The sequence below is a fragment of the Lepeophtheirus salmonis genome, chromosome 1 (genome assembly GCF_016086655.4).
Source record: "Lepeophtheirus salmonis chromosome 1, UVic_Lsal_1.4, whole genome shotgun sequence".
Lineage (NCBI taxonomy): Eukaryota > Metazoa > Arthropoda > Copepoda > Siphonostomatoida > Caligidae > Lepeophtheirus > Lepeophtheirus salmonis.
Window position 1 is genome coordinate 16,186,752 of NC_052131.2, and position 19,685 is coordinate 16,206,436.

Consider the following 19,685-nt stretch of genomic DNA (forward strand, 5'->3'; position numbering starts at 1 on the left):
CAATCAGCTGATTTTCATTAATTGCACCAATAAAAACTCAAGTACTAATTTGTATTTAGTTTAATTTTATAAAATATCCCATCTAATCATTTTTCTAATATTTATTTCAATGGCAAACACACGTTCCTCACTACTATGCATCATAGCAACTCACTGAATTTTCAAGAAAATTTATAATTTTGGATTTAGGAAGAGACCATACCCCCCCCCCTCTCTCTACAGCTTCTACAGCTTCATTATCAGGAGGTTATGTTGCGAGTCCCTGTTAGTAAACTATATATAGTTGTAATAAGCAATAACATAACTTTGTTTATAATGTATGGGATGTTGTCTGATAGATACAAAAGATAACATCATATTATAGTAAATATAAAATGAAAAATGATAATGAAAAAATCACAACTCAAAAAGATATATATATTCAAAGAATATATTATACAGAAAAGTATTACAAGGCATGTTTCTTTTAAAATCTTCTCATATACAACAATTTGGTTATAAGGTGTTTGAAGTAATTTAAAAAAAAAGTTATTTGGACTTCCAACACGTGAGCATCCTGTGAAGATTCGATCATGCTCCCATGTAGGGATGAAAATCGTGTGTATTTTGGGCATGTTACAACATGGTAACCCTGACAATTTTATGAATGTTTTGGATGAGATCAGCTTAGCAACATTGTGAATAATTACTCCGATGAATATGCTCAATTTTACACTGAGTCTAATAAGGACTTACAATTATAACCCTCCAAGAAATCTTCAAGATTCTTTTATAGGTACACACAAATGCTTAATCAGGTTTTGAATGTAAGGGAATGAAGTAGAAAAGGAAGTTCACTCCTCAGGAATTAAATAATAATGACAACAGCTCCATTTTGTTATTTCTCCGACATTTTTACAATTAGAAACAAGTCATATGGTATTAAAAAGAATACTTGTATATTTTTGTTTTTAAGCTCGATCGCGTAACTTTTATCTATTTTTTTTTTTTTTTACTTCATTATCTTCACATCATGTGAAGAAAAAAAAAGTTAAAACCGAAAGTGAGACACAAAAAAATTAATCCATGAAGTCTAAGAGGTGAATTGCATTTTTAACTGCTCCCATGGCTTTAACGATACCATCATTCAGCTAGTAAGAAGGCGTATGATGCGATTTGGTGTATGAGTGAAAACATTATATATGCATATTTTTTATTAATGAACATTTGTTTGACACATTTGATTTAGGAAATTTTTTTCACTTAGACTTCTGACAATAACTCATGTCATATGAATAAAAATAGAGACTGAAATATACATTATGAATGATATATATGGACTTCAAAGATAAGTCCATCGGAGTAGTTCCAGCCTCAACAATGTCCCTGCTATATACAGAATGGGATTTGTATTTATTTCCTTCCCCTCATGGTTGTTTGCAGCTGATTTAATTAAACATCATGGCATCTAAGCTGTTTTCCTCCCAAACATTCTTCAAATTCTAAAGATTATCACGTTTTTTTCGGTTTCTTTTATTTTTACATACTGCCAAGATATGATCTATGGATCATCATCAATCATGAGCGTGTTTATTTATATCAATTTATAATCCAAACATCAAAGAGTGGATCCAAAATTTTATAGGACCAAACTGGAAGGAATGTAGTCATTTTTGTTTTTTTTTAGACCGATCCAACACTACTGAATGATAGTATTATTCAATATGAAAGATTGCATGTTACTCCCATAAAGGGCGCTGTGAAATTATATCTTATGTTCCGAAGCTGGAGTCTGTCACACCACACAGTACAGAATATTCGCTCAGGTTATATTGTACACCACACCTTAAAACGAGTTAATACGAAACCATCCAATCAACTTTGAGAACACGTATGCGCGGGAAATACGTTTGTAAATTAGCAGCTCACAACAAAATACGTTGTTCATTTTTATTTATATGGTTTTACACTGTGAGCTTTTATCTTTATTATGACGCAAACTTTCCTCCAAAAATAATACAGAAAAAGGCCCAAATCATTTCGTAGTTAGTCAAATAAATCAGTCATACCACTACAATTTATCCCTTAAGTGATCTCAGACTATCAGTGTCTTATTATTTCTCAAAACAATTTGGAGTTTTGGAACTTATTTAAATTATTACTTTGTTTCTTTACCAAAAACAATAAATTATGAAGTAGCCATATCGTATCAAGTGAGACTAAGGAAAATACAAAGGGTATATTTGTGTTAGCGAGTTAACCCCGTGAGAAAGTAGCACGAATAAAATTGAGTCAGAAGTATTGATTAATCCACTATTTTATTAGATTCCAGAACGGATGAATAGACAAATGCATTCAAACCTATGCCTTTTAGATAGACACTTTATCTTTTATTCTTCTTCTCATGGATGCATTAAGTCATAATTCAAAATAACAATGAAAAATGCAAATTATTGATTGAATGCTGAGCTATATAAAAAAGGTGAATCATTTGACCCAAACATAATCGCTCCAAAGTGAATAAATAACTTGTCAAGCAAAAAACAAAAAAACTTGAAAGGAGGATGAGATATGCAGGCATGTATATTGCTAATAAAATTGTATTATAATAAGCCCCTTCTGAGAAGAAGAAGAAGTCAGGTATATGTGACTTTGACATTGATGAAAACTATTTTTTTTTGTTTTTAATAAATGTCATATAAACCTGTCTTTAGAATAGAAGCTAAGGATTCAAAGACAAACTTTATAAACATATTTTATTAAATTCTCCGGTGACAAGGAGAAAAACATCAAGAATGTGCTCATTTATTCTCATTATTAATTTAGCCCATTAATTATTATGTAGCTACTAGAATATGACTTGACTTAAAATGAAGTAAATCTACAGAGTGGCACAAAAACATGGGCTGAAAAGACCCAGGCTTACCAAAGAAAACACGTTTATTTTCGTTCAAAATTGACTTCTTTAAAATAATAATAATTTTTTTTCTGCTTTATGAAGCAATTATATAAAAATAATTGTTTTTTTCAAGACATTGAATACCATGAGCGGTATTTTTCCTATGAAGAAGCAGTGTAAAATTAAAACACGAAATGGTTTTTGATCAATTACTTTGGAAACCTTTATTTTGTTTTAATATATAAATAAATGAAGCTTATACTTTTCAGATATTCTGATTCTGCAAGAAGATTGAGAAAATATGTGATACTTTTTTTAGTACCGGAAAAAAGAAAAATAAGGTTATCTTGGACTTTTATTAATTTCCCCAAGAAGTTAGATGGGATTGGTATATTAAACTTAAAAGATTTTTGGAATACGAAGCTTTTAACATGGTTTAAGCAAATTTTTGTATAGGGTTCGGTACGGAATAAAATCCTGGAACAAACGTTCTGTGAAATAATGGACACTGCTCTGGAGGGAAAGAGAGGCAACGGTTCATGTAGACCTATACAGATAACTAAGGATATAAGCCCATTCTGAAACAAAAATGAATCAATTAATTGGGAATTAGCTGAAATAGTTGTAGAAAGAATGGAATAGCATGCACCAGTTTTAGAGAATAGCAGATGGGCATATGGTGTATTGGATACGTCAATCAAAATATAGATATATCGTTATTGGGAAAGGTTGAATAAAAATAATGAGTTTATGGCAAATTTGGAAGGAGGAAGAATTCTAAAGACAGTTGTTTTTAAGAGAAGATAAATTGGCCTAGGGATAGTTTTTTTAATTGTTTGAAAATGGTAGGAAACAATGGAGTGAGAATGATTTTAGTAGGAAATCAAAACGAAATCAATTTTTAGATCAAATAAAGAAGAAGAAATATTGGGTTGGATTTTAGGGCTTGATAGGATGATAGACTATTCCTCATTTCGAATGAAGAACAGTGTGGTTACCAACATACTAGCCTTCGGTAGTTATTTGGTAGAAGATCGAATGAGTGAAAATATTTCTTTTTTAAACAATCAGTGGAGACATCCCAACATTTTTTGTTCAAGTGTACTCACATAATTAGTATAATGGACAATGGGATTGATATTTTTTTTTTCAACCTTAAATTGAATCTGAAGTATAATGATTTTTGCTATTTTTATAACGGTTCATATCAAGAGGAGATAAATTACATAACTGCAAAACTACAATTTATAATATATAAATTTATATGAACAAGAACACTATTGCCTCAGGATTTTAATCTAATATTGCAGAATATTGTATCTAATATGTTCAAAAATTAAAATTAATGTTTTCATAAAAGAATAAGTGGAAATATAGTTGTACCGAGGTACAAAAAAAAAGAAAAAGAGTTTACAGGTCGTTTTATAGAAGTTTATTATTCATTCATTATTATTTTTGTTTATAGATAGCTCAATGATGGGAGGCCTTTCGGGAAGGACCCCCTACCAATAAAGAGCACAACATACCTAGCACCAGGAATCGCATCATGAACTTCATAGTGAACCAACAGATCGCCCTCAGTGAATAGCTCAATAACTCCGAGGACTAGTCTACAGGGCTTCTACAACAGATCCGATTGTACAATTTCTACGTGTTAAAGCTGAAAAAGGGCTTCTTGAGGTTTTTAAGAAACACTAGTCAAGTAAGTCCTTGGACCTTCTTTAGTCTCTCAAGCAGGCTATGGCTGTTTAGGGGGAGAAGATCTCCGCGGATAGCTATGGTATCGCATGAACAACAGGTGGCTTACAGAGGATCCCGAGGACATGCTTCTCTTAGACAAAACTATGTAACTAGCATCTGTGCAAGCCCTGTTCGTCTTCAACCAGGAGGGGGCGAAGGGCGTGTCAATGCTCATATAAAGCTCGGATTGTAGAGCCTCTCAGCTCCTACATCTGTGGCTTGAATAAAAGGACCCTACAAGAAGATGTTTAACTCCACCTAGTCGGAGTCACTAAATTATCAATAGCCGGAGATAGGGAACTTAAAATTGCTCCTGTGAGAGCCTTAATGAATAAGATGTATACTTCTGCTAAAATCAGAACTAATCCGTTTTCATTTTCATTGCTCTACAATTGCAAAAGTAATACGTATGTAGGTTTAGGTATTTTCTTTTCTTTCATCAACTATTATTAAAGTTTCTACATTTTCCTCATTACTGTTTTGATTCAATAAATCAGATAAATGTATCTTTTTATTGTCAATTAAACCATCTCATAACTATGTTAAGGATATTCCCTCAAAATTGTATTCCTTCGATGTGTTTTAATAAATCTCTTACACAAAAATAGCTTTTCCTTCGACAAAGTTGAATCGTACTTGATAATTAACTGCTTTTGTTAGACTCTTCAAGTTTACCCTCCAAAAAATGAAATTTTCGAATTTAATCTTTTACCAGACGATCCACAATTCCATGATTGATTACTTAGATAAAAAAATGAGAATTTTCGATGGAAGATTGGATAAGTCCCTTAAGCTGCGTTCATGATTCCTCACTTTTTAAAAGAATGGGGTGCGAGCAGACTAATAAAAAAAATATATACTGCTAGATAACATGTCATACTTGGGCCTTGTCCATATCATTGAAGAAAGAAAAACTACGGTGAATAGCATTTACATAGGTAGAAACTACTAACGATGCTCAACAGCAAAAATACCACAAAAATGGAAATAGTAGAATTTAATCCCCTGATCCCAAATATGGTCTTAGTTTTTCTCAATCATCCTCAGGGTCTTAAAAAAAAAAGTCCATAATTTTTTATTTTTTTTGGCTATTTTTAAGATTCAAAGCTTTATTACTGCCTTTTTGTTGAAGATATGGATAAATTAAATTTGAAAGGGATTATGCTAAACGATTCTAAAACAATTTTTAAAATGTATTTACTACCTATTAGAACTTGAGTTATCTTTGGTTAAAGTTGAAAACAGGTTTGTTTTTTTAGAATCCCATAGCTCCAAAAAGAATAAATCCAGAAGGTATAAAAATATCTCATTTGATAGTTGAAAGTATATACTATAATTTAACAAAGCCTAAAAATTCAGAAAACCCTCTATATTCTTGTAATATTTCAAGGAAACAACTAATTTTTTAATTTATTTTATAAGATTAATTTATTTAATTATTAAAGGGCCATATAGGAATAGAAGAAAAGGCTAGGAAAAAGAGAGGGAAACTCAAACATTTTGTCGCATAAGTTGAAATAATTAATTAATAATAATAGATCACAAAATGTCATCGTGTTGTAATATATGAAATTATGAATAAATTCTGTTTTATTTCAAATAGTAATACTTATTTAAGTGATTACTATTTATTTTTCCTCTAGGTTAAATAGTAGAGTTCCTCATTTATCGCGGCATTTTTCAAAACAGTTGAAAATGAATATGTATTTGTAAGATAAGTAAACTTGATGTAGTGCTCCTAAAATACTACAAATACGGCCGGAGAGCGAGAAATCAAAGAAAGAGTTTTCAATAATGACTGTTTCATTGGGGGTGCAAGCATGCACTATCTAAATATATTTCTAAGGGACTAAAACGTAAAATAGGTACGTACTCATAAAATAATAAAATATCAATACAAGTAAGAATTATAAGTAAAAGGTATATTAATGCAAAGTAACATTGCATTAACTTTAAAAAAAAAATCTTTCTGTGAATAGCAATGGATTTTTGAAATTTTTTCCCCAAAAATTTACTACTTGATATTTTTTTTGGTAATAACCCAATTAGATAATGTCAATATTAACTAAGAATGGACAATCAAGTGTATTTGAATTGATACTATGTCAATTAATTTATAAATATAACATTAATCATTTATACATTGTGCGCCTTTAAATAGTGAACGAATTTTTCCAAGCTCTGTTTTATCAAGATTATCAAAAAACAAAATATGTATTAAGATAATAAGACTTTATAAAAACAATTATATCTTAAAATGACCACTATAGGCCCCTACCATGGTCAAGATGTTAGGCCTAAATGTCTTGTAGGTATTCTTGGTATTTATCCGACATGTCAGCCCACTCCATCATGAGGGCAGCTTTAGGGCATGTACATGGAACGTAGCACATACCTTTCTCTCGATGGAACCCCGATCTTATAGTTAAGAGGGTTGCAATGATGAGGATGATGAGGACATAGGCCACATTGATCAAGAATTGCTGGTTTTTATTGCTTTACTATTTAATATTTGGAAAAAAAAACCGGTAAATTATTTAGTAAGTAATTGAAACCTTCCCAAAGTGTAATTGACGATTCGCTGTCGACACATTAAGCACCTTCTTGCTATGGTGCACTAGTGCATAAGCTGAAGATCTAACTTTCTTGTATATTTGCAATTATAGAGAGCATTTAGAACAAAAAAATGATTTTTTATTGAAAGGATTGTTATGCACTAGAGATTAAGTCTGCTGTTGTCAAGGTATTTATGCCATAATATTCTATAAATCTGTTTTTCTCTTTCCTTTTTAAATTCTTGATTTTCAAAGTATATATAAGTACAATTTGATCATACAGCGGGGTACATAAGATTTTTCGTGATGTAACACGAGACTAAAGCTCTCAAACAATCCATATTTATTTATGATTGCTATCCTCATTGCATATTTCCATCTATTTGACATAAAAAGAAAGAAAATATATCTTAATTTAGTGGACAGATAGTCTATTATGCTCTTTTCTCCAACTGGTCGCTTATTTTTTTTATAAACGAATAGGATGGTCACAGTAATTTATCCTACTAATTTATATTTTTAGGCAAAAATTGGGAATTTGGCTGTGTGTGTATGACATTTATTTTGTTGGAAGTTTACATTGTCATAAGGGAATTATAAATAACATTACAAGAGCAAACAGGCAATGAAATCTCAATTGGAGTGTGACCCACAGGAATTAAAGATATGACATTAAGTCTGTGGTTCTTCTGTGATCCTATTCTTGGCTCCATCAAAATAATAGTTAATCTTTACTAAGTTTATTAATTTCGCAAAGTTTATCTTTTTACATTAATGTATCCTTATTGAAATCAATCACTCAAACTAAGCATTTCCACCTTCAAACATAACCCCCAACCTGGGTCAGGTCTTGATGAGGAACTCCTTGTACATTTTGGCCACTGTTTCGAGAATTGAAGCCCACAAGGAACCAAAAGTGTTCTGTGTACGTTTTTTGGATTTTCTCACCAAGACGATCAAAACATAATTGTCCAAAGATTTCAGATCCGGGTAGCATTGAGGGAACATTTCGTACATCCAAAATATCAAGGTCTTATAAAAGTTGTAGTCTCCGGAATAAATACGGTTCCAATTACCCGATTTGGACAAATTTAAAGTTGTAGCATGACACTGGATCTGCTAACATCTAAGCTCTTTTGAGATATCTGCATCCTAGGGTGTGCACCCGCACCGAGAAACCCAACAATGGTTGCACACGGTTGTATTCGGAGGATAGTTCAAGGATTTTGTGTTGTTTCTTATCCAGTTTTTGTCAAGTAAATCTAATGAGCACACTTTTTTTAAGCATAGATATCAGGCTTGCAAAGATATTGAGGTCTAAACTTGTTCTGGATTTATAATCCCCATCCTGTATGTTTGCCGAAAACAGGACACCTACCCCCTGGAAGACTACTCCCTAATCTTTTACCTCTGAGCGAGAATCCCTTCACCTCTTAGTCCCATGCATTACAATGCCCGAGACATCTACCCTCCCCTACCCTTTACTCTCCTTCTATCCTTTTCATCATTATTATTGGGAAATACAGCTAACAAACTATATACGAATAAGTGTTATGGTTGTTAGGCAATGCTACTTTTGAGTTCGAATACGAAAGGAATTACTAAATAGGAGACATCAAAATGATCAATCAATATTTTTATTCAAATAACAAATTATTCGACCACGGATTCTTATGCATCCTTTTTGCAAGAGAAGACCCTCCGGCAAATATATACAATGACTTGAATCTTTGAGCCTTGGAAGATCACTTTCCTATTAAGGACTATCTATAAATAAGTAGTGTGCATTTTAACTTAATTAAACAATCAACGGCTGAGGTTTAGGGGATCAATCAAATCTTTACTTCCTCTTTACTGGTTTTTAAAAATTGAGATAATATGTGAGCTTTACCTACATCTTTAAGTAGCTCTTAGGATATCTTGCATCTGCAGGTGATAGTTGCTTCCACTGAGACGAGCTTTTAAAATAGGGGGGGGGGGGTTGTCAATTCATGAAAATGAGCAAATTAAATTTTAGGCCAAATTTTTGGATGCTAAAGGATCATTTTAGCACTCTGAAAAAAAAAAATTCTGCCCAAATATACAGAAGTAATTCGTTGTTCTACAATTTTTTTTTCTTCAAAAGGAAAAATAAGGATTATATGCATCACTTGAGAATAGAAACTTTAATGAAACTTTTGAAATTCAACAACATAACTTTAAAACTCAAACTTCTGAATCCCTAAATAAATAGAGAATGTATTTGACATTTAAACTTTACTTTAAGAAATTACGGGGAATACATTCTTTAGTCTCAAAGACTATCTATAATCTCATGTGCATAAATGAATTATGTTTAAGACTGGCATAACATATTTATTTTTCAACAGTAATTGGTGGTTTCTATTTAGTCAACGCATATGAACACAATATTAAAAGCTTTGCCTTCTTTCAGGCAATCATTAACGTTTGCAAAAATGATTTTTATCCTCTCTTGTTAATTGGGGATGTTGATATATATAAATCAAATTTTTGTTACCCCAATCTTCAAATATTGACCAAACTTATTATGGAGCTTGACATAATGATATAATTAGAATTAATTTTTTCTGGAGAGGTCTCCAATAGAGACGAAATCGATTAAATATATATATTTATATATGTAACTTTTCCAAATGAATTAAGTCTTCATGTAAAAAAAAAAGAAAAAAAAATCTTCTTTAACTATTGATTTAAGCATAAAAAGGCTTTTATGATCACGACATTTGTAAATTTCTTCATATTACTTTGAAAATAGATTAAAAAAATACGCATTCATGGATGAAAAAGTAATTTTCGGGGTAGGGAGAGTCTTAGACTAGAGTTTAGAATCGACTTTGAAGATGCAATATTTTCACTATACACGGAGTAGGATTTGTGTGTACTTCCTTTTCTACCCTCTCAGGGCTACTCCCAGCTAATCTAATAAAAAGCTATGACAGTTGAGCTGCTCTTCTCCAAGACAGTCTTCAAATTGGCAGGGTTACCATGTTAATTTTTGGTTTCTTTTTTTAAACATACATGTAATAGCATTTTGAATATCTTTGCTTATCATATTCACATACAAAGTCTCTTCTTTTGCTGGAGGAGAGCGACCTCTACACATTGCCCAATTTTACTCAAAGTTTGACAACTGTATTTTCTTATAAAAAGGAAATGATTTTGAACTGGGGACCCGGAAATTTCAACAAAATAAGAAATAAGAAACATCCTAATATACAGTATAAAGAAAATGAAAGGGAAATATGTATACACTGTATATCTTACACCCTGATGAATATCATATATGAGGGTCATTTGAAAAGTCTTTGCAAATTCCAAGAGATGGCACTATTGGGGGTATCAGGTTATATTTAGTTCGTAGCATCTCTTGGAAGAACACACACCAACTCTCAGCCAGATCAGTAATTTTTTTTTGTTTGGTATTCGTTTGAATCGAGGAAGTGGAGTGATTTCCAAAAAATGGAGGAAAAAGAATTTTGTGTGTTGATTAAACATTACTTTATGACTAAATATTAAATATTACGCCTCAGGAGACTAAACAGAAGCTTGATAAACATTATGGGGAATCTGCATCTTTGATTAGAATAGCTTATAAGTGGTTTCAAAATTTTTGGAGTTGCCATATTGGCATAAGTGACACTGAACGTTCTGGACTACTCCAGAAATCATTGATCAAATCCATAACATGCTAATGGATGAAAGAAGAAGAGAAAATGTGTGAGATTGCTAAGGCTGTGGGCATCTCAAGTTGGAACCTTATCTCAATTAATTTAGCTGACCACAACTGCTGAGATGTGAGCTGGTGCATTGTCCTCATGGGAAAGGACTTTTTTGTGGGCCAATCTTGGGCGTTTTTTTGCTGCTCGATTTTCAAACGATCCAATAACGATAAATAATATGCACCTGTAATAGTTTCACCTTTTTCCAGATAGTAGATGAGGATTATTCCTTGCGAATCCAAAAGACAGTCACCATAATTTATCTATCCAACTCCTCGATTCAAACGAATGACAAACAGAAGGAAATTGACTGATCTGGCAGAAAGTTGGTGTGTGTTCTTTCAATAGATGATACTAACTAAACATAACCTCCATACGGGCGTAGCGACATCTGTCGGTTTTTTCACGGACTTTTCAAACGACACTCCTATTACATATATTAAGAATGGTATAAAATATGAAGTGCTGGAATGTACAAATGAATGAGATCTCTCAGGAGTTTAAATCAATTCTTATCTTGTACAACTTAATACTCTATACAGTTCTATATAGTATATGAGTTGCTAACTCATTTTTGAGTCACTACAGATGAGAGTACTCATGAAAAGCGGACTTTGTTCAGGAGTTATCTTCAATATCACAAGAAGGGAAATTGTTTCTGTTCGTCGACGCCTAATAACTAAGAGCAATGCCGGGTACTATAGATATAAAGTATTAAAAGAAAGTGGCGCATCAAAGACTATTTCGTCATCATTTTTTTCCCCACTAGTGTGTGTGTTCATGAAGCAACAGCTGAGTAGATAAATAATTAATAAATATTAAATCTTAATTTTTCAAATTTAAAAGTAATAGGCTAATTAATTAATAGTAATACTAATAAGTAATTTCTAAGACTGGGATTACATAATGGAGGGATTACGACTTCTTTTTCACTCGCACAACTTATAGATACTAGTAGCTACAACTTGAAATTATAGCGTCTATTAGCTATTCATTACACAGGAAAGGAGGGATACGAGATAAAAGAACTGGAGAACTCCCTGGATCCCAAAGAAAGTGTGTACAGAGAGATTTCACACAATGGATCTTCCTAACAAGCATTCACATATATGATTAGGTATCCACATTCGTCCAATGGGTTAGGGTCTGTCAAGCGCATTGCAGAAATAACTTATCACATTTACATTAATTCCATTTATTAGGTGGAGTTCGTGATGTACGGTCTATGTGGTCAATTATAGAAGCTGGACTCTTTTCTCACTCAAAACAAGTTGAAGGTGATTCAAGAATCTAAAAGATTATGACCCTCTTTATTCTCTATAGTTTGGACTTTAAAGCATATTATATTATGCTATTACATATAAATAGAAATTGTATTTTGTATGATATCATCCTAAATAATTATTAAAAAATGAAAGGCTTTCACAAAGAAAAAAATCTCTTTTATTTCCAAGAATTGGAGTCCTGAGTCCCCCTCCTCAAAGTCTGTCAATACAATCTACGAAGAAGACTGTCTGATTTTACTCAAACCCATTTGGTAAATGAAATTGAAGGATTTTTCTATGTTAACTCTTTAGCCTCGTCATCATCAATTATATAATTCAATCCATATGTATTGTTATTAGTAGTTTGTATTGACTGTCACTCCTGGGCGAATTGAATCTATGAAAAGATAGTGTTACTACGTCAATCCCACCATTAAAGAACATGCCATTGTGTTTATTGAATTTTTAAATTTCAAATTATTTAGCAAATCGAATTAGAAAAATTAAGTTTTGAAATAGTCTTCAAGATAATTAATTTTTTTACTCATAATTTCATTTTTTTTTTCATTGAAGATATAACATAATTTAAATGTTTTATCTCTTTTAAGCATAAATGACATTAATCATAGCATATGCTTTTAACTTCAACTTTAGCATATTAAAATTCAATAGAATTGAATGTAAAGTTGATGATATTGTTAGAAGGCTAAATATTTCCATTGGAATACATGTCACATGGTCTTCAGAATTAGAGGCTGACAAGCGTAATTCTACTTCGCTGGATTGACGATTCTTACTATCCGGTGGTAAGAGAACGTTTATCGTTGGAATTGCATCATATCTTTAGTTTGTTTTTTTGCCACTCAGCAATGTATTTGAGAAAAACATTTTACATTCAAAATATTTTCACAAATCTGTGAGGTTGGACCTGGTTTCCAATTAGAGGAATATTAAGGTTGGATAACCTTTGTCTTCTTCTAGTTAGTTCTCTTGCATTTTTTGGAAAAGGAAATCTAAAGAACTGTATGGTTCCATGATTTTTTTTTGTATTTGGATACAGTCCGGCTCATACATTCGAGCACGGAGTATCCACCCATGATGAAAAAATGAATGCAAGTTGAACAACAACTAAAAAATCTATCAAGAGAAAAGGAGGACAAACTATATGAATTTTTAAAATATCTCTCAAAAATTAGTTTAAAATAATTAAAGTAAATATGCCTCTAATAATAGCTCTATAGAACTCATATTTAGTTTTTAAAATTAATTGACAGAATTTCGTAAAATTGTACTAAGTCAATTTGTTCCCTCTTATATGTAGTATCTCTTTATAAGTAATGAAACTATTATAAAATTAAATGCACGTAATTATTCAAGAATAAAATAAGTAGAATTGAGTGGATGATAATTTAAATTATATTTGAATGAGATTAATAACATGCATCATACATCATGTTAGTCTTACGTCACAATTCTATACATGACGTATGGAATTGTGACGTAAGAATGTCGATTCAAAAGCGACATCTTGCAAGGAAAAATTGTAACCCGGGTACACTGAATTTTTACAGGCTCGCTGCTTGGATGCGCTGCTTTCTTTTAACGCTTTATATAGAAATAGAAGAATAAACAAAGAGAGGAAAATTGCAGGACTTGTGCAACTTTTCCCAATCTACTTTTCCTTTTTCTTCAAAAATCCTCTATAATTGTTCTTGTGATTCTCATTTCCAAGAAACAGTTTCATTTTGATGGATTGTATTCTATTGGATATTGGTTTTGCTTATCGATAAAGACAAACATAGTTAAATACATATGTTTGCTTGTAAATGCATATACATATATTGTAATTACATATTTAAAAAAAAAAGCATCAAATGTATTCACGTAAGATACAGTTGTAAATATAATATATATTGGCTGTACATACCATGATAGAACATGTCCATATTAGTTAGACAGTAGTTCTTAATATTATTTCCTTATCAATAGATAAGATGCATATAATATTTATAAACCACTAAAAAGGATTTAAAGACTTGTTTTAAAAAGTGTATTTCACTTCTCTCACTCATTGGCAAAGTAAACAGTATTCAAATTCCACTTTTATCGTGTGAGTCATTACCCTATAGGAAATAATATTATCCGCTAGTTTGTTAATAAAGTCCCTGAAAATTAACAAGACAATTTGAATAATTTTTGGGGAAGAGCAACAAAGCTGTCATGACGTTTGATTAAATTAGCTGCAAGCAGCTGTGAGATAAAGGATATAAAAAACAAACCTTAATCTGCAATAATATAGGTAGGAATTACTCGAATGGCGATCCTCAATTCTACTCCGAGTCCAACAAGGACTTACTCTTATAACTCCACAACAAATCATTAGAATTACTCGTTGTCTTTCACATACTAGTGACTACTGTATAATTATTGTTCTCTCGTCAAGATTCAAGGAATAATGATGACGGCTTTGGTATACAAAAAAATATTTTTGTGTAGCAATAACTTAAAGAGTACAATCTTCAAATTTCATATTTTCTTCAACCTCTGAGTACAGCTGTCATCAAGTTTCATTAAATTAGCTGCGAGATGCTAACTTAATTACGTTGTTGAAAATAAATCATTTTTTAATGCAGTTGAAAATAATATGAACTGCCGTTATGTTAAAAAAAACCGCTAAAATTACTGAGGTAATTCTGGAATTTGAATAATGTTTGGGAGAAGAGCGGCATAGCTAGTATGACGTTTCATTAAATTAAGTGGGAGCAGCTATGAAGGAAATAAACACAAATTCCACTCCTTATCCAACAATGATATAGGAAGGAGTTACTCCAATATGATCATTACATTTGCTTTTCAAAACAATTGTTATCCAAAATATTATAACTCTGAATTGATTACGCCATCCCTAGATCATGGGTAACTTTGTCTTGTCTCGTTCCTTTTTTGCGGAGTTTGACTTAAGGGTAAACGAGACTAGACTAAGGGTTGAGATATAAATCAAAAAGTGACTACCCTCTGAAATTTTTTTTTTAAACTATACCAATGAAGACGTTTTCTAAATTTATTCAAAATCAAAAAAAAAAAAAAATATTTGTAAAAAAAGAAATATATGAAAATTGCTTTTTTTAGGCGCAAAAAATGGATTTTTAATGGTATATTGGATTCGTAGATAAAAAAAAATTATACAAATTTGACTGAAAATTCTTTTACATATAAATATGACACGTAAAAATTCTGTTTAACTGAAATATCTGTCCTTTTCTGAATAATTTTTCAATTTTTTTACTCATTTTTTCATCAAACATCAATGTTCAAATTTTAAGAAGAAATGTAGAAAGAAAGAAATATGGGTAGATTTGTGTTCCCCTTTACAATTCCTAAATTTTCAACTTTTTTTTTTGCATTATTTTTGCCAAATTTCCATATGGCAATTTTTAACAAAAATAAAAAAGGAATTTCTCATCTAGACAATTTATTATGCATATATTTTGGTATGTGGTTTGTAGTTTATAACACAACTTATACTTTTTTTTAATTCATAAATTATAATGCATGGCCGCGTCGAAGGGGTATACACATTAAGAAATAATCATATTGACCATTGTCAATATGATTATATCTCCACCCTCCTCGCTCGAGGTACCTCGGGTAATCTTTGCTAATTGTACAAATAACTCACTTGGTAATCCGATCTTTCCTCACGGATTTCTTCAAACCTCTGTTTGACCGTCGTAAAGGAATTTGTATCCGTGACAGAATATACAAGGAGGAAGGCATGAGCGGACGATATGGATAATCTGCAAAGAGTAAATAATAATATTTTAAGACATTTATTCTAAACTGATTTTCGAGGTGAATATTATTATTTATAAAAAACTTAATAGAAACAAAACTTGTGAAAAATAATGATATGCAAAGATTAGACAAGGGCTTAATGGTATATGAGTATTTTTGTAAGGATATTTCTCATTTCTCGGTATTTATATGTGCAAGATACCAGAAAATATTGGGATCCAGTCAGTAAATACAATGAAATTAAAGTTGTATTTTATATTTTAAGAAGAAATGATATGTTTTAAGGTAGTCCTACCCATAAAATCTCATTTATCATTCTATTGATTTTTATCATTATCACCAATGTAAGATTTTTTTTAAAGGTAGGAAGTTCCTCTAATTTAAAGGATGTAACCTAATCTGACTCTAAAAATAATAATAATAATAAGTAGTAAGTGATGCTCAAGTTCTTTTTTGCTGGATTATACAGGGTGTGGCAACATAACTTCCTTTTTCTAATTGCCTATAAAACAATCTTTGTTTCATATTGATAAAACACATTTATAGTTTTGTTGTACATAGTTTTAAAAATCATATCACATAGATGACGTCCCCTGTTGTTGAATACAACAAACTTCTGTATTCTAATAACCACTGTTTTTTTTTGTTTCTCTATGAATATATTTTCATTCAGAAATTTTGTAGGTATAGTTACTTTGCAAAAAGATGATTTATTTTATTAGGAAAATATTTTTCTTTGTATATGTTTAGTGGATTAGGTAATTAGTAATTGCTTATTTCACAAAATGTTATTTTTCCAGAATAAATCAGATTCTATTGACTCTATTTGAACAATTTTCATCAATCTATTTTTTATTTTTTTTACATAACATTGGATCTAACATAAGAAATTTCGGCTCTCTAGAATTATTATTCGTCTAGTTATTTTTGTTAAAAAATTTTGTTCAAATAAAGAATTGAAAAACTCATTTTTTTGTAATTTAGAAAATGAAGAAGCAATTTATCAATTTTCATAAATTGCACAAATAAAACTCATGAGCTAAATTGAAATTAGTTTAATTTTATAAAACATTCTCTCAAACCATTTTTTGACATAATTTATTTTCGACGGCAACTGTACGTTCATCACTACTTTATCGCATGACAGCAACTGTCTGTATATATATATAAACTTTAAAATATTGCCTCTAGAATGAAACTATAGTTGACGCATTTGTAATGAAAAAACTACCTATAAAAATTTGAAAAAGAAAAATGGCTGTTGCGTGTGCTTATTCATTAATTGATTCGTCGTCGTGGTGTTAACTTTTCCCTCTGAGGTAGTCATTATTACCTATCTTTGGTTTAAATTGTTTAAAAATACATAATAAAATAAATGTAGAGGAGTCTAAATATGATTAGTAAACTTTATTTGTGCTAATGTTGAAGGTTCTTCTCTCAGTAATACATTTTCTAGCCCAAAGTCATAAAACAGGCCGCTTGGTATTAACAAGGATCTTAATTCATGCTTAACAAATTTTTTTCTCTCGTCTTTTCCTCGCACTCTTTTTTTTTTTTTCATTACAAACTACTCAACTACTGAAATACTAAAAAAAAATCTATTTACCGGTATTTTCCCGTGTTTGTGAAACCCTGACAAAATCCCTGGAAATAGTATCCCAAGTGAGAAACCCTAGTTTTTACAAAATATCATATATACTCAAATTTATATAAATTTAGGAACTCTATAAAATGCCCTCGTTGTCTGAGAAACTCCAATAAACTAAAGCAAGGTTAATATGTGACTTATATGCTTTCTTTTTTAAATAACTTTGCAAATTAAACTTTAAACAAATATTTATTTAAATTAACATATTTAATACAAAAATATATTTGTTCATAAAAACGTAGAAAGTACGTAAAAACAACAAGAATAAATTTAAATATTTTCTAGGTTATCCGTGTAAATGGCAACTCTGTTTCTAAGTGAGTAGGTGTACTTACATTCAAAGAAGTATAGGGAGCATATGGATTAGTATAACGCGTTTTTATGTTACATCAGTATTGTTGATATTTGATATTTTGGGGACTGAGCAACCAACTTTTTTATGAATAAAAACCCAATTCTCATTCATACTAAGGACAATAATGAATTATTACTATAACTATAATGAAGTTGAATGTAGGTTATATTTTTACCGTCGTTTGTTTGTTTGTTAGTTAGTCACCAGGATTACTGCAAAGTTACGGATTGATTTTGATCAAAACTTGGTACAATAATTATATGAGGCCAAAGTAAGAATTCATTGAATTTCAAGTGGTCAAGGTAGCAATAAACGTAAAAAAATGTATAATCGATCATAACTTTGGAAGAAATTGATATACGTAAACACAGATTTTGGAGTGACCGAAAGAAGTTAATAAATAAAAAAATAATTAAATTACCATTATAAAAAAACGACTAGAAAATGTCGTCCGTCTCTCCCTTGGTCTCTTAATAGTCTTATCATGCAAGAAACTAATGACATTACGTTTTCCACATTGAGAGCTCTCCGCATTTAAATAATGTTACTTACCTAATGATCAAAGTTAATTATCGTAATCTGCATGTATATAATATAGTTTGTGTGTGTCTTTTGTGGGTGCTCACACAGTTCTGCCTAGGAGGCTAAACTTTGCCTGGGAGCCTCTTTTGAACCTTGCTAAGACGGGGGTGCTAATTTACGGGGAAGGGGAGGCTATCTAAAGGGTGCTTATTTTATACACAAAACAAATATATATATATATATTTTAGGGCATTGAGTTATAATTCAAAAGCATTAGGCGACTCAAAAAAAAAAAAAAAAAAAACTATACGAATAATCACGTTTTCTAAATGGGCAAAAAAAAAAAATATCTATTTTAAATGGAACATGGGATTCGTAGAAAAAATAAAGTTGTTTAAAAGTAAAGAAATTTGTCTGGAGATTCGTTTGCATAAAAATTTGACAAATAAAAATAAATGTTAAACTAAAATATTTGTCATTTTCTGGATAAGTTTTCATATCTTTTCTCTTTTTTTAAATTAACTTTTTTCCAATTTTTAATAAGAAATGCCACAAAGTATCCATATTGGACAAACAATATCTTGCTTTACAAAAGTACAGTATTTTCACTTTCCATAAGATTTATTTTCTTAATTTTTGCGATATTTGCAAAAATAAACCCGCTATCGATGTTTATATTTTCGACGACATTATTCTTCATAACTTTTTTTATTTTGCAAGTACAAAAAAAACTTGGTATGTTTCTATTTTCTTTACAATGGAAATTAATACAATTTACTTTTTTTTTTTTTTTTTTGCAAAATTAGTATAACTTTTAAATCGTTCATCGTGTATTTCGAATATATTATCTCAGATCCCTATTTACGTATCTTCAAAAATCCAATTGTATATTAATTTTTTCATGAAGTACTTCGAAGTTTCTAGATCAATATATTCTCTCACTGACATATATGTATGCGTATTCATAACTTTATTTGAGATGTTTGGGAGTATTGATGAAAACCGTGTTTATTTTGGGACAGTGAACTATACTTCAAGGACTTACACTTATAACTCCCGAACAAAACCCTCATTATTACTCTTTAATTTTTGAAAAAATTCACCAGTGATTTATTACTTTAAACTTATATATACTGTCGATAAGAATTTGATAAAAATCGCTGTTCAGGTTCTCAACTAGAAAAAAC

General features: G+C 30.7%; 1 protein-coding gene across 1 annotated transcript in view; it reads right to left on the reverse strand.

Moving 5' to 3' along the window:
• The window catches only part of LOC121132118 (GTP-binding protein Di-Ras2), a 225,033-nt gene that overhangs the window by 22,440 nt on the left and 182,908 nt on the right, over positions 1-19,685 (reverse strand). The window contains exon 3 of the mRNA XM_071888394.1: positions 15,858-15,975. Coding sequence (XP_071744495.1) covers positions 15,858-15,975 — 118 coding nt within the window. The remainder of the gene's footprint in view (positions 1-15,857; positions 15,976-19,685) is intronic.